The 15,769-nt window shown below is 54.3% G+C and overlaps 5 protein-coding genes across 5 annotated transcripts; 2 read left to right on the top strand and 3 right to left on the bottom strand.

Annotated features, from left to right (window-relative positions):
* Window positions 1-187: 187 nt before the first annotated feature.
* On the bottom strand, window positions 188-2,280 carry J7T55_009609 (sodium hydrogen exchanger 3; the record flags this gene model as incomplete). Its single annotated transcript, XM_053132686.1, has 2 exons — window positions 188-1,995; window positions 2,064-2,280. 2 exons carry the CDS (start codon window positions 2,278-2,280, stop codon window positions 188-190), a joined length of 2,025 nt encoding a protein of 674 aa, XP_052989441.1.
* A 1,768-nt stretch (window positions 2,281-4,048) lies between these two features.
* On the top strand, window positions 4,049-6,204 carry J7T55_009608 (sucrose transporter; the record flags this gene model as incomplete). Its single annotated transcript, XM_053132685.1, has 2 exons — window positions 4,049-4,730; window positions 4,802-6,204. The coding sequence occupies 2 exons, from the start codon at window positions 4,049-4,051 to the stop codon at window positions 6,202-6,204; spliced, it is 2,085 nt and encodes a 694-aa protein (XP_052989440.1).
* A 1,697-nt stretch (window positions 6,205-7,901) lies between these two features.
* On the top strand, window positions 7,902-9,011 carry J7T55_009607 (uncharacterized protein; the record flags this gene model as incomplete). Its single annotated transcript, XM_053132682.1, has 4 exons — window positions 7,902-7,963; window positions 8,133-8,179; window positions 8,275-8,723; window positions 8,784-9,011. The coding sequence occupies 4 exons, from the start codon at window positions 7,902-7,904 to the stop codon at window positions 9,009-9,011; spliced, it is 786 nt and encodes a 261-aa protein (XP_052989439.1).
* A 313-nt stretch (window positions 9,012-9,324) lies between these two features.
* Window positions 9,325-10,874, bottom strand: J7T55_009606 (uncharacterized protein; the record flags this gene model as incomplete). Its single annotated transcript, XM_053132681.1, has 3 exons — window positions 9,325-9,517; window positions 9,611-9,806; window positions 10,094-10,874. 3 exons carry the CDS (start codon window positions 10,872-10,874, stop codon window positions 9,325-9,327), a joined length of 1,170 nt encoding a protein of 389 aa, XP_052989438.1.
* Window positions 10,875-12,185: 1,311 nt separating this feature from the next.
* Window positions 12,186-13,668, bottom strand: J7T55_009605 (uncharacterized protein; the record flags this gene model as incomplete). Its single annotated transcript, XM_053132680.1, has 2 exons — window positions 12,186-13,601; window positions 13,660-13,668. 2 exons carry the CDS (start codon window positions 13,666-13,668, stop codon window positions 12,186-12,188), a joined length of 1,425 nt encoding a protein of 474 aa, XP_052989437.1.
* Window positions 13,669-15,769: the final 2,101 nt, after the last annotated feature.

The following is a 15,769-nucleotide window of genomic DNA, read 5'->3' as shown; positions in this document are numbered from 1 at the left end:
TGCTAGATGCCTTGGGGTCTATTATGCCCAAGCATACAGTACATCGCGTCGCACCTACAACCAGGGCATTGCGCGCGCACCTACACATGCCAGTTCCCTCCCAAAACCATCCCAAATTGGACACCTGAACGCCGCAGATGCTCTAATATAACATTTACTCAAGAAGTTTGAAAAGTCTACTCAATGTCTAGCCGCTCGGCCCCGCGCCTCCATTGCCACTCCCTCTTCCTCGGCTGTCGTCGAGCAACAGATGCGGCTTGATGTAGTCCTCATCCAGCTGCCTGAAGAGAGCCGAGGGATCTTCCGAGGTAAGTAGCTGCTTAATAGCGCCTGCTGCTGATTTGGCCCCTTCGGTCAAGGTGGCGGCTCTCTCCCGTGTCCCCGAGAGCACCGGCTGAGAGGCTGCTGAGCTCTCACCAGGTGGAACGCTGGTCGGTGGTACAGGGCTCGCCCGTCGTTTCGGAGCGGCAGGCGGCAGGTCGGAGATATCGACGTCGCTGCCCAAGTCAGAGTCTGTGACGCTGGCAGAGTTACTGCCGAGCAGGTCAGACTGTTCAGGGTCGGGGAAGTTGGCTCTAGAGCCCTTCCGGCTTATACTCGCTGGCCGGTCGAATCCATGCGGGCTTCGGTGGCCTGACGACCAGCTGTGAGGATCACTGCTACCGTTGCGCCTCCCGTTAGAGTTGCCATCCACCCGACCTAAAGACAAGGTCGAATTCGTCCGTCGCGGTATATATCCAATCCCTGTGCCCGAGCGCTTATAGTAGCTGCCTCCACCGATAGCTTCGATATCGAACTCATCATCCGAGTCGATCTCTTCCACCACACCCGTGCGGATATTCAAGATTTCCAGCATTCGAGCCGTTGTGCCTCCGAAGATGATCACCGTCAACACCACCACCACCAAGACTGTTGCCTTCAGTGCAAATCTGTCATTTCCAGTGATGAGCGCCGCCAAAGCCACACCTACGGCACCTCGAAGTCCAGCCCAAAATAGCATTGCCTGATAGTTGTAGGGCAATTCATCTGGCTGGTCCATGATTCCTCGGCGCTGGGCCTTGTAGCGGATGAACCAATTGATGGCTCGTGATAAGGGAAATACCGCAACCCATCTCGCAGCGCACACAGCCAAGACGGTGACAATGGTGAGCAAAGGCTTGTACTCAAGATCCTCTCCGGTGAAAAGTGAGAGGCCTAGGTAAATAAAAATAAAGTTTTCTGACAACTGCGCAAGGACCTGGAACAGGTACTTGGTTGTAAGCTGGGTTCTCCGGGACATGTTGAAGTAGGCATAGTGCTTGAGAGTGATGCCGCAGAAGAGCAAAGAGACGATGCCTGACATCTTGATGGCCTGAGAGAAGAAATAGGTCGAATAGGCGATCAAGACTATCAGACAGCTCTCAATCTTGGGGAATCTCCGGACATATGTGTATTTCAGACACAGCGCAGCACCGATTCCGACAGCAACGCCGATAGCCAAGCTGCCGAAGAAGTCGAACAGGAAAGTGCCGATACCATAAAAGAGGCTTGCCAGCCCGGACATCTCCTTGTCACCGTTCTTTGCCTTTTGAGCGGCCTCGAAGATGACGATCGCAATGGCGTCGTTGAGAATGGCCTCGCCAAATATGATGGTGTATAGCTTGGGATCGACCTTGTAGGAGGTGAAGATGGCGAGAATGGTGACAGGGTCCGTAGCAGATAGTGTTGCGCCGACCGCGATTGCATCCGTCCAACCCATGTTTAGGCCATCGAGGGGGACCCGTGTGTACAGCCATAGAATAACGCCGATGGTGAAGGCGGAGAGGAAGGTGCCGGCGAACGCAAATGTCAGGATCGTACCAATGTTCCGGAAGAAGTTGGCTTGGTGTAGTTCGTAACCTGACGAGAGGATGATGGGGGGCAGCAGCAGGTTGAAGAAGATCTGGTAGTCGAAGCTGACGAGGTTCTGTAGGTTCTCACCACCGGCGACCCGAAGTGTCAACCCAACAACCATGCCTGGCGGGTGTCAGTAACAGCTCTAAGGTGTATGGAAGGCCAGGGAGTGGGGGAGGCCGAGGACGAACCAGCAAAGATGGAGGCGACAGTCTCGTGGATGGCAGTGACCTTCCTCTGCTGGAGGAAGTAGCTGGTGAACAGAGCTACTATGAGCAGCACGATGAGGATGAAGAGGGCCCACGAGGCGTAGATCTCCTTCTGGGATGCGTCCTCGCCGTCCGGGTCGGCATCTTCAGAGGCGCGCCGAGCAATGTCGGCGGCGTGGCCGAGGACGTCGGCCAGCATGGTCGCGATCCAGCCGGCGCCGGCGGGGTCAGATCAGAGAGAGGGGGTGTCGACGGAGTGAGTGGGAATGGGTGTGACCAAGAAGTATCTCATGGGTGGCGGCACAAGGGTGGCGGGCGCCGCATTCGATGCTGTTGTCGTGAGGTTGAAGACGAGGGAGGGGTGGGAGCTGAAGCTTTGGTTAGGCTGAAGCTGTGCGTGGTTGAGGTCGAGCTCTCGCGAAGGGATCGGATACTGCAGGCTAGGCGTTCACCAGGAAGTGCCAAGACGTGTATCGCAGTATCGCAGTATCGCACTTGTTAGTGTCGTGGGGCCCGATGTGATGCGATGGACGCCCAGATGGTCTAGAAGGGTTGGCAGTACATGTATATCAAGCTGCCTATTCTGGGACGGAATTAGGCCAATGCCACTTGTACTTCTGGCCTCTCTCGGTCCTATCCGAAGTTTAGAGGAAGGGAGACCAAGGACAGGCCCAGATCCAGGTTGATTCGTTGGTGCTACGCAGCAGGTTACGTCGATAGTGTCCAAGTGGGGGCTCGGTGACCAGGTTAACAAGGGATACGTAATGCTTCACGTGATGTTATATGGGCCAGTTTTAATAAGATCTGGAGCTTGCTGTTGCTGTTTAACATTGCGCAGTACCGTCAAATACCTGGGTACTTGCTGTACACAGTATTGAAACTGATGGAGAGTCTTCATTCAAGAGGATCGTTCGTGTTCACCTGCGGCTCACAGACATTGCGTTCACAAATGGAGCGACTGTTTTGACTGACTGAGAAGTGCTTCAGCAAGATCTTGCACAGATGATACCAGTCACATTCAACTCGACACCTGACCAAATGATGGTATCACCCATGCATCCTGTCAGCCTGTTTACGATATGCTATTCTGGACTGCAAAGACGGAGTGCCTGTTGTTGAGCACAGACTATTACGTACAAAGTATGCGGTGCAACAACTGAGTGAACATTTGAGGAAGGGTTTGTGGAGACCTGTCGAGATAGGTATGTAGATAGGTAGGGAATGCAGAAGATAGAATCCTGGGGTAAACAGGGACGATTCTGGAATGGACTGCCGACTGCTTAGAGCTCTGGCCGGCCCGTTTTGAGTGGGGAATGGAGGACGGCGGACGGAGTATGGAGCATGGAGCATGGAGTATGGAGTACTTTGGTACACGACGAAAGACACTACCCGGAGTACCTGCAGGCTGGGTGCAGCATCGCGTGGCCGCTCCCAGGTGGGCTGTGACGTCTGCCGCTTGGTGTCAGCCAGCCAGAACACGCCTCACCAGCTTCTAATTATGTCCGTCTGCTGAACGTCTCTCACCTCCCTACTGGCCATCCCATCTGTCGTGCCTGACACCTCGCAGCATTGGACCCTTGAAGTCTCGTGGCATCCTCTGACTTGGCCTGCTTGGTCGCATGATGGCCCGCCATCCCGAACTGAACCTAATCCGCAGCGCAACCTTAACCTCGAGCAGTCAGTTCCGTCTTGCCCTTCTACATTGAACCTCATCTCGTCCTTGGACAACCACCTATACTCCAATCCCCCCTTTCATGGATATCATATAGTACCTACCCTGAACTTGATCTTCCTTCTTCCATTGCCTCGCGGTAGCACATCCAGTTGGCGTGCCGATATTGTCGTCCATTCATTTTCACTCGTTCGGCGGCACAACCGGAAACGCGCATTCGCAAACCGCGAGCACTCCGGTACTCCAGCCACAGTTGAGCCCGACAACCCGGACTGTTCCACACTCCTTGTCACGCATGACTTCGCCATTTGCCGAGTCTTCGACTAAAGGTCGCCCCTCCGCCGAGGTCGACGGTCCTAACACCTCATCCACGAGCAGTCAAGGGCCCACAACCCCCACCCGTAGTAGCTCCTCCCTCGACGGCCCCGACCGCGAAGACAATCCCGGCGGTGTCAACGAACAATCGCCCCTCCTTTCCCCGGAGCCCGACGGGAGCGATCGGGGCAGTGAACGGCATGGCTTTCTTGAGCGACACGCCTCGGCGCAGGAGCCCGACGAGTTTCAGTCTACAAAGAGCCTCTGGTACTTGCTGGTCCTGACCATCAGTATAGGCGGACTGCAGATTGCGTGGTCTGTTGAGCTCTCAAATGGCTCTCCCTACCTGATGTCGCTTGGCCTGAGCAAGTCGCTCATGGCACTGGTCTGGATCGCTGGGCCGCTTTCCGGCACCCTGGTACAACCGTACGTAGGCATGCTGAGCGACAACTGCAGGGTGCCCTGGGGGAAGCGGAAGCCCTTTATGCTCGGCGGGGCTGCCGCCACAATCGTCTCTCTCATGATCCTGTCCTGGACCAAGGATATTGTCGGCGGTTTCTTGAGCCTCTTTGGGGCTGATCCGACGTCTCAGGGCGTCAAGGTAACCACCATAGTAGTTGCGGTGATATGGGTCTACATCCTTGACTTTGCTATCAACACAGGTGGGTGGGAACCTTATGTGCTACTGCTACTGTCGACGACCTGTCAGTGTCACTAATTCGATACTCGTTAGTCCAAGCTGCAATCAGGGCCTTCATCGTGGACTGCTGCCCGGCTCACCAGCAGGAAGCTGCCAACTCAATGGCAAGTAGGTTGACGGGGATTGGAAATATTATTGGCTACATCGCGGGATACGTCAATTTGCCCCAGATCACATGGTGGCTGGGCAACACCCAGTTCAAGGACCTCTGTGCCATAGCGAGCATCGCTCTAGGATCAACAGTGTTGATGAGCTGTTTGCTCATCAAAGAGAGGAATCCGCAGCTCGAAGAACCTAAGACAGCGAACCGCAAGCAAACTGGTGTGTTCTCGTTCTTCATCAGCCTCTTCGCATCCATGAAGAGGCTGCCGCCGCAGATCAAGAAGGTCTGTGTTGTCCAGTTTTGCGCATGGATCGGCTTCTTCCCCATGCTATTCTACACATCGTCCTACATTGGCGAGATATATGTCCAGCCATTTCTCGAAGAAAACCCGAACATGACGCCCGAAGAGATTGACGAGCTGTATGAGAAGGCAACAAGAGTTGGGACGTTTGCGCTGCTGATTTTCTCAATCACCAGCTTGCTCACAAATGTCTTTCTACCTTTCTTCATCGCACCAACATATGACAGCCAGCCCATAGGAGAAGCCCCGGGCGAGGGCCCGGTCACCTCTTTCCGGGATCGCGGTGAAGAGAAGAAGGCTTGGACAGATCGCTTAATTATCCCTGGCTTGACGCTCCGCCGCGCTTGGCTGCTCTCACAGCTGCTCTTCATGGGCAGCATGCTCTGCGCGGTCCTTGTCCGGACAGTACCGGCAGCTACAGTGCTCGTTGGCCTGGTTGGCATCACCTGGGCACTGACGCTCTGGGCACCGTGGGCAATCATCAGTGCAGAGATCAGCCGAAGGGATGCGCTCCTCCGCCAGAAAAGAAGAGCTTTCTCGCCACCGGGAGCCGCGGGCTCATCCTCCAATGCGGCTTCCGGCTTTGACGGTTACACTTCCGACCAAGACCACAAACTAGACGGGTCCGAAGGCGAGCCCGACCAGGCAGGCGTTATACTAGGCATCCACAACATGGCCATTGCTGCGCCGCAGATCATCGCCACGGTCGGCTCGAGCCTCATCTTCAAAATATTCCAGAAGCCTAGAGGGACACCCGGCGACCACTCGATCGCCATCGTGATGGCTATAGGCGGTGTCGCGGTGGGGGCCTCGGCGTGGTTCATTCATCTGATTAAGGACGAGCCAGCCAGTCTACCTGCAGATGACGCGGCATCGGACGCGGAAGAGGGCAGTATGTCTTCGCCGGGTTCACCAAGCGCCGATCGCGCGCCTTACGACAGGGTGCGCAGTACCGAGCAGCTGCCAAGGGCTAGCCTGGAAAGAGCGACGTTGATGAGGAACAAGAGCTTCTCCGGGATGGATTATGCTTAGGTTGCTGGTCAAGGCTGTTTCTCTACCAAGAGCAAGCGCGGTGGCGTGGCTGGAGCGACTGATTTCGGCGTTTTACTTCAAAGTGTATCATCATATGGCCATAGAGTTCACTGAATTTTCTGGGGGTTGGTCGGTGCTCGTAGAAGAAGCCGCTTTTGGATTGTCATACGGTGTTTGGATAGGTTTTCTGTTTCGATTATCAATACTGATACTGCAGAATTAGATGCATTCTATAGTCTCTTCGAAAGACAAAGAATGGACAGAGCAGAGGCGCGCAATTTGTGTACCACAAGAGCAAGTTCTACCCAGTGATACAAAAGCTACACAAGAACACCAAACACTAGTTATACCCGGCTTACAGAAGACAACAACCGCATGCAGCGACGTGTTGATGACAGCACCGCCTAGGTGCTACTGAGTCTCGTGCTTGTCTGTTACACCGCTGCAAGCATCGCCACATTAACGTCTGATTGCTTGGTGTCTATCCATCTAACCATGTGCCATCCACATCTTGCTCCGCTGCCTCACGGGTCGTTGTGTGAAGCGCCTCTTACTCCGCTACACCCGCGCACAGAGTTCGGCCTCTCCACAGGTTGCGGACGGCGTCAATGTTGCGCTACGAGACCATTGCCTGCCAGCCAGCTGCGTCTCCCAGAAAAGCTCCAAGCTGCTGCGCAATACAGATCTACACTGTCGTCATCCCTGGGCTTGCGTGTTTCTATCTATTCTTCGGAAGCTGCGCAGTTTGCGCCGACCCCTGACGGCTACAAACCGGTGTATTTATCCTTTGCACTTCACATCACGTACTGCCCTGGTGTGGATTTTTGTTACACGACTTTCGTTCTGGCCAAATTTGAGGAGCAATTGAGTTTCGTCTTCGAATACAGCTTGTAGAGGTCCTCAAGATTTTGACAAATGCCCACAAGGTTAAAGGAATGCTCAAGATATCTACACAGGCACGGGAGCTCACCGTCTTTCACTTTGCATGTTACCTCATAGAATTTGAGACCCACCAACTGGTTAGCTCAAAAGATGGTAAGCGGAATTACGCGAGACGCATACTTCTGTCATACACCGTCTGGGTTGTGTGCTTGTTCATGGGTGGAAATTACGGGTGCCAGGCGTAAGCACGCCAGCAGGCGTCGAATATAGAATGTTTTCTTGGCTGGAAACTTTGTTTCACATTTAGACATAACACCGTAGAAGAGCTGATTCAGGATAATTGCTTTCCAAGTCCCGGTGCCGAAGTCGTAGCGGGAACGGTACTTCGGCCCCCTGGCCTGAGGCTAAAAGACCACACCCGCCGGTGAGGTCCGACTTACACCAGGGGTGTCCCACTTTGAAGATCCCTATGCAGATCCCTACACAACGGAACGTCCACTCCGCAGGACATTCTGCATTCTGGTTCGGAGCTGGGGTGTCGAATTACGAAGCTCTTGAGGGCCAAATTGAGAAGTGCTGCTTCAGGTTCCGCATCGTCACGTCGCTGACCAGCACGCTTTCCGGGCAGTTATTTTGGGTCATGCCCCCTATTCGATCCGGCGCGGCGGAACGGGCAGCCAGTCCAATCCTAGAACAATCATCTGAGGTGATGTTGACTCGCTGATCATGCTCAAATAAATTGCTGAGCGTCCCTCAAAGCATACGATCTTTCCTTAGACGCTGTTAGACAACATTGATTCTCGCCAACCGTCAAGATGCAACTCACCAGCTTCCTCCTCGCTAGTCTTGTTTCCGTCTCCCAGGCCGCGGTCATCTGGTAAGTTTCTCTTGTGGCATTGTCCGATATAGTATATTTCAATGTACCCCAAGCATGGTATGAATGTATTGGTCTATACGATTAAAGCGTATGGACCTTTATATAGCACAGTTCTCGGATAAGCTGAGATATGCCACAAGACATGATGATATACTGACATTATAGACAGGGACGGCAGATTTAACGACTTTACGAGTGCTAGCGACCTGAACAACTGTGAGCTACCTTCAATAACTCCAATACCCTGACCTGGGCACGTTCAGTGCTGGAACACGACTATACAGATCATTGCTTGTACTAATCTCAAACAGGGTCATGGAGCAACCAGGTCGGGCCATACCAGTACTACATCCACGGCTCCGAAACCGTGGATAAGTACATAGAACTCTCACCCGACTACGTCAACCCGGCCGACACCTCGTCCAAGCAAGGGGCCAAGTTCACGCTCGACAGCACGGCGTACTGGAACGGCCAGACCATGCGGCGCATCGAGCTCATCCCCCAGACCAGCGCAGCCATAAATCAGGGCAAGGTGTGGTATCACTTTACCATCTCGCGCAAGGACACGAACGCGCCCAGTGTGTACAGGGAACACCAGATCAACTTCTTTGAGAGCCACTTCACCGAGCTCAAGTCGGGCTGGATCAGCGGCGAGAGCGGCACCAGCAACCCCAAGCTGCAGTGGATGGTCAGCCAGCAGAGCAAGTGGAGCGTGGACGAGTGGCAGCCTGATGTCTTCTACAACTTTGCCTACGAGATCGTGAGTCGCCAAATTTTCCTGATATAGTGATTGTCTCCTGGACTGACACTGCCGCTATAGGATTTCTCGGCCAATACGGTTGGGCTCTGGCATTCTACCGGGGCGGCTGACCTGACCCAGGTGGTCGCACCAGTGTCGGCTTCGACTTCATCGAACGGGGCTGACTGGCACCTTGGCGTTCTTGAGCTGCCTCGTGATGGATACTCTGACGCCAATGAGGACTTTTACTTCTCTGGCGTCTACATAGAGTCTGGCTCTATCACCAAGACCGTTGCAGGCCCAGCTTAGAAGATGTGAGGAGGCTTTGACGATCTAAGACCCCTGCGGTCGAGACCTCAGGGGATTCGGAACATATTGTACATATCACACTCCCGAATGTATTTAACAAAATAGGGTTTGAGTATTTGAACACTTGCATGACTATCCCAATCCACATTATTGCGATGTCGTAGCCGATCAACTTAGGACATTACCGCACTAATGACTGCCCGTCAAAACATTGAAATAATCCAGCGCCTTGGCAAGCATGAATTACACCCTCTTCGTCACCCCTCTAGGACGCTGTGCCCAGTTGTTCTCGAGGTCAAAGAGTGAGCCCAGCTTAGGCAAGTCGCATCCGTCGACCATCTGGTCGAAGGGGAGTCACAGCTGGGCCGGTAGTAAATGCAGGAATGGTCGACACCTGCACATGGCGCTCTATAGTCTTGGTACACGGGCCTATGGTCGTGAAAACCTCGCCTGGTGTACCGAGGCCGGCCGAATTGGTACCCGAAATGCCATCCCAGCGCATACAGCTACAAGCAAATATCAGCACAGTTGCTCCCCGACATCTTATTCGACCGGGGAGGATGCGGGTGAAACGAGGGTTGGTAAGTAGGGACACTCACTATGAGGTGCCATCGCTGGAGCACCAGGAATCGTCGCAATGGACACTGCTTGTACCCGAGGGCTCGATCAATGTCAACGTAAATGGTGCTGTTATCGACGGCGTGAAGTCGACGCGCGTGAATGGCGGGAAGCCAGTTGTAGGCTCCCAGGTAGCCTCCTCGGAGCTCGAGGGGACGGGCACTGACAGGTGTGTGCCTGAGTGGGGTGGGATAATCTGCGTATTCTCAAGTTAAGAAGTGTATCGAACCCCAGAAATATAATATGACAGCGCTGAGGCAAGCGGGAGCGTGTATCAGTGCCTCTCCCAAGAATACACCGCCCAGGAAGATGTCGTCCACAACTGGGGTCAGGCATACGTACGAAGGTAACAGTACTCGATTCTGGTGCGCTGAATCCAGGTGTGAGCGTCCAAACGGTTGAGGGACGCGGAAAATGCTCAGTAGTCCAGGCCCAGGTAGGGGAAAACTCAGAAAAGGACGAACTGGGGACTGGCTCGGAAGAGGATGGAGGAGGGAGTGGCTCAGAAGATGATGCCGAAGAAAGTGGCTTGGAAGACGTGACAGGTGCTGGTGGTGCTTCAGAGGATGAGGGAGAAATTGAAGCAGACTCGGCGGATGTGGCAGGAGAAGTTAGTGCTGGTTCTGAAGAAGCAGTCGAGTTGATCGGCGGAGCTCCTGACACCGTTGAGGAGGCCGAGGGAGACTGAGAGGCTGATGTGCTTGAGTTGCCTAGCGGCGGGGCCTCTAGAGAGCTCGTTGGGGAACTTGTAGCGGGAGCTGAGGACGGCGGCGTCTGTGGTGAGCCCATCGGGGGATTGGTGAGGGTGGCTGAAGAAGACGATGCCTCCGTCGTCCCTTCTGGATTATCAGGATCCCTGGTGACTGTGACCCAGTCTGTTTCGGATACGGTACTCCTCTTCGCTAAAGCCAATGGGACACCTGGTATGGTAGTTGTCGTATAGACGACGTGAGGGATGTGGGTGACGGTTGTGGTGGTGAATGTCGTGCTTGTAGTGCTGAACAGATCTGTCTTGACAATGTCCCAGGTCGAGTACCCGGGGGTGGTGTAGATATTCGCGACCAATACGATGGTACTGATGGCGTACATCTCCCACGGATAGAGCGATAATGTTTCCCAAACAGTGGTGGTTTGCTTCCTGTCGACAGGATCAAAGTCATCATCATCACCGCCTCTTCCGCCCCATAATCTAGCCAATGCTGCTGGAGCTATCGCTATCGCGGCAAGGAGGAAATTGAGCTTCATGGTGGTTAAAAGGTGCTGGACAGGCTGTGCTATTTGTGAGATGAAATTAGCATCGCGATGAGACGTAAGCTGGGTTACTTCACATTAGTGCTGAAAGGAAAGGAGAGCTCAGACAGAATTTTGGTATTCGAAGGGATGATGCTATTTCTGCCTGCTCTGGAATAAGACGAGGCCAGTTGAAGTAATGAATCTCGACGCAGGGACTACCAGTCAGGTAAAGAGCCAAGATAACAGGACATAAAGGGTTTTGAAGTGCCTTCGGATTGCCTTTTTAATCTCCCAAGCTGGAAGTCCGTTCTTGCTGCTCCATCTGTCTATATTGTTCCTCCCAACCGAAGGCTGAATTCACTTCATCCCGTACATGTGCCGACTGTTGTGAACTTCAGGCCCACGAATTCGGATGATCTGGCTCGTGGTGGGTGTTGTTTGATAGCACACAGCGGGAATATGCAAGTTCCCTTTCCCAGGGCACACAAAAGCCTTCACTTTGAGATCGGGGAACACATCCACCGCAGATTGACATATGCAGGGCCTTATTTTCCGGAGGTGGAGCTTATCCCGGAGTGCCATAATTCTCCGATGACATGAGCAGTCGGGGGCCTCTCTATAAGTATCCTTATCATGCCATATCGATTTCCCACCTTACTTCAGACAGGTCGCGGTTGAAGACCGTCAACAACGAGTTCATGAGGACAGCAAGTGCCACCAGCAATGTCTCGGACTGGAGGCTGTTCTTCCAGATTTACATCAGATCCATCCCTCGAGTCTGACGCGGAAGACCAAGACATACACAAGATAACATTTATCTCCGTATGTGACCATCTTGGTGTGATGAGATGGCTGATCGGTAGTTCCTGTAAGAGGTCTCGTTCGTAGCTTCATGGCGACACCATCTTCCAAATAATATCACTCGTGACTCGCGGCCAATAATTCAGAACTGATCGCAGTGATGACAGGTTGTCCGTTCGCGAAGCCGACGTATGCCATGTACCAGGTCCAACGTATACTCGAGCTGGGAACACTCGTGTAAGGTGATGAACGTTGAACATCAATCATGTAAGTGACAGAAAGACCATTCAGGCTCGTCTTTCGATGACAACATTGGTTTGACCACCAGTCACCAGATTGGTCTGATCGCGACCGCGCTGGATCGATCCCGCTGGCCCGCGGACGGAGATGAGAATCACAGATGTGGCCGTACTTCGGGAGAGTTGTGGCCTACCTAGGGTGGTTCCACATGACCAGAATGAAAGACTGACTGTGCATGTAGACGGGCCAAATAAGTACTGCATAGCTAGCTTCCTGCAGACTCTACACTGGCGTCCCACCCCCTGGATCGTCATCGTCAGCCTCCATGAAGGAGTGAACGCCGGTAATTGCGTTAGGCCTCGGGTACGTTTCGGTAGATGCCGCAGCGTATTGTTGGCTGTATCTTCCAGCCGCCGAGAGAACCCACATTTTCAGCGGCAGGTCAACGAAATCATATGCGATTCGGAGGGCGTACGCAATCCTGTATGGACCCATTATGCCCCGTCCAACGTGTTCGGTCGCCCGAAGTATGTTCCTGGCGAGCTCCTGATTGTCCTCATCGTATGGCCGTTCTTCTTCAACTTCGTAACATTGGTTCAAAGCCTCCTGGAGGATCAGCATTGTTGCCCAGTAGCCGACTTCCACCGACCCAATCCACGGGCTCGAGAACATGAGGACGGTCATGAAAGGGGAAGTTGGGTCCGCAGAAGGCACCTCCACGGGCTGTGTTATTCCGCCCCCAGAGACTGCTCTCTCGTGCCAGACACGGTACTCGGAACGCAGCGAGCCCGCCTGTTCCAAGAGCAGTTTGACTCGAGCGGGATCTGGCGTGATACCGTGTCGCCTCTCTTCTCGAATGCTGTAACCCCAGCTTAATATCAGTGGGATCTTGGCCAGCAAGATATAGTAACCATCCTGGAATCTAACAAAAGGCGGCTTCGGGACACGCGTAGTGTCCCAAATATCCTGAGAACCCTCTTCTTTATTCATGGCGAAGTCAGACAGCCTTGACGAGAGGTTCTGCCACTTGGGTTGGTTGAGAAAGCAGTCCTCGCCGGCAAAGAGACATCGCACGATGATGATGGGGCGGAAACAGCTCAGCGAAGCCCTCTCAAAGGGCGTAGAGAAGGACTTGGGCCCGCGTGCCTGGATGAGCTTGGACACGCCGACGGCGTGCATCATCCAGCTCAGGGGGTTTGAGGTGCCTGCGAACAGCTCGAATAGGCAGCATAACATCGTAGCAGCCAGGGTCTCGGCCGACTTCCAGGCGACGGGGTGGTTGAGAGCTTTTTGGAGGCCGGCCAGGGACCGGCCGTAGACGTCGCGGCTCCTGCTGAGCTGAGCCTGGTCCCCCTTGGCCTTGCCTATCATCTGTAGCAGGTATGCGGACATGGCCGTGTCAAGCGTCTGGAACCTTCCCAGGTAGCTGATGAGCGAGGAGAACCAAGGGGCACTGTACACGATCTCCTCACGTGAGCAGACGTGGAAGAGCTCGCCGATTACACTGTGTATGAAAGGTACAGTTGATACACGCAGTGACTCGGGGATCTGGTTGTTCAGAGATCCAGCACTCCCAGCAGCTTGACCCCAGGCTTGTAATGGTGACTCTTGGGCCGTCGAAGGTACATTGGTGACAATCGAGCTCGAAGCTGAGCTTGAAGAGAAGTCTAGCTGAGTCTCATTGCCCTTGTGCTGGTCCTGGCCTCTTGGACGGATAGCGTGCTTTACAGACACGAACTTGTGACCTTTGCCATACCCTGGGCATTCTGCACGATATTTGATGCAATTCCCACAAGCTATCGACAACGGTCAGCATCGAGAATGTCTCCACGCTGCAGAAAGGGGTATATGGATTGCAGGGACCCTACATGGGCGGTTCTGATCGCATTTCACTCTCCTCTTGACGCAGAGCGCGCACCCCTTGCTGCGAGGCACACCGACCATCGCTGTTGATCTACCGACGAGTGTCTACACCCAGAAGACAACATGTCGTATGTTCCAACTTTTGTTTGTGTTCTTGATTAATCACGGCCCCATCCTGTGTCAGCAAGAGCGGGTAACACGTCACAAGGCTGAAGTGCTGAGCCACCCAAAGGAGATAGCCAGCGCCTTTCCCATTGGGTCTCGCCGTGGAGAGGGCTGAACTAGCTAGTGCTTGACACTCTGCCATGCCCCCCAATTGTGGTTTGAAGGATGCAAATTACGAAGGAATCCAACGGCTCTCATCATTTCCGCTCCCGCAGCATCCGGAAAGTCGAAGAGGTCGGTCTCGAAGCTGGGGTGCAGAACCCGAGCCGGGCCGACACTACGAACACACACAATAAAGCGAGAAGACAGCCCGCCAATTTAGGTTGGATGGCATATAATCATCATATGCAGTACCTGTCCGGACATGTGCATGACGTGCCGTCTTCTTGTGGCCGAAACATGCCTACAGCGTAGATAACCCGTCCCGATGACCTGCAGGCTGAAACGCTCATGTGGATGGAAACAACAGATCAAGATGCGGATGTTTTTTTCGCTTTTCTGATACGATAACGAAATCCTCGTATTCCAACCCGTTGGCCCGGGATAGTGTCCCCCATTCAACAACGGGCGCCTCCAGGGCTGGCTGCGGATTGGACGGCGTCGGAAGCTCGGCCGCACCTCGAGGGGAGTAGCTGCATTCCACATACGCAAGCCGCTCGTTGCATCCTACCATACATGCAGCTTTAGTCGTGGCTAGGGCATCAAGAGGGTTTGGTGTGTGCGTCTACCCGGTAACCAGCCTCCAGGACCGTCGGTCGGTCTGGCCCTCTCTGGTCCCAAGCGTACGGTACGGCGGAGATATGGTGAATACTAAGTGGACTACAGCCAGTTGCGTGGACCTTGCTGAAGCGCTTTGGCAAGAAGCCGTGTCTCGGTATAGAGCGCCGGCAGACTTTTTTTTCTGGCCGCTGCTGGCTGCGCGGTGCTCATCACAGGTGTCACTGCGCCAGGCAGGATAAACACTCGCTGGTAAATGACATTACGACGGCACATCTCCACCGTATGCAGCACCGGCAGACATCCACTGCATGTGTCCTGCGACAGTCACGGATCGACGTCAGCCGCGCATTTCACGCTGGGCGACACAGAGGACAGTACCAATCGGACAGGCCTGGCTGTGCGACCGGCGATGTCGGCGCAACTACCGAGCAACACACGTCGAGACACACAGCCACCGCCCTTTGGTTGCAACGTTTTCATGGGCGTGGTCGCGGTCTCAGATCGGTTGTTGACTCCTGTCAGCCACTCCTGTGGCGGTCAACCACTGGCATCGTCGCGTGTGGTGACACAGATCTCGCGTAGCTCCGCGAAGAAGGAAAGCAGTTGAGAGGAAATGGGGGGAAGGGTGATTGTTCCGGACCTGGCGATCCTCAGGCTGAGTGGTGATCGCCGCCAGGGCCAAAAAAAAAAGGGCTGCACGGGTGCGTAAGCTAGTGAGACGGACCTGAAGATCATCTGAGCGAGAGCCACTGCTGGGACAGCAAAGCTGACGACGAGGGCTGTTAAACCTTCCCTTCTGGCACACGCCTACACGCTTGTCGCTGAGGCGGTAGGACAACGATACCCCCCCTCGACGCTGGTCCAATACACGTGTCGATGGTGCGACGGTGCGGACGTGGGGTGACGACGCCCAAATATGCCCGACTGGCTGCAGGGTGGTGATCTCTCATCCCTCGTCAGACGTCCAAGTCTCAGTCGTGCATCGAGAACTTGCAGACCGGAGGAGGGGTGGCTGGCTGGTTGTGATGGTGGGGTCGAGGCTTAATGGGCAGGTAGGGGGCCCAACTGCGGAAGCGAGCAGTCGTGTAACCCCTCAGGTGCAGCTGGTTGCCCTGGGC

This window comes from Diaporthe amygdali (genome assembly GCF_026229845.1).
Source record: "Diaporthe amygdali strain CAA958 chromosome Unknown NODE_32_length_550834_cov_65_698784, whole genome shotgun sequence".
Taxonomy (NCBI): domain Eukaryota; kingdom Fungi; phylum Ascomycota; class Sordariomycetes; order Diaporthales; family Diaporthaceae; genus Diaporthe; species Diaporthe amygdali.
The sequence above is the reverse complement of the archived record's forward strand: the minus strand, read 5'-3'. Positions and strand labels throughout refer to the sequence as shown.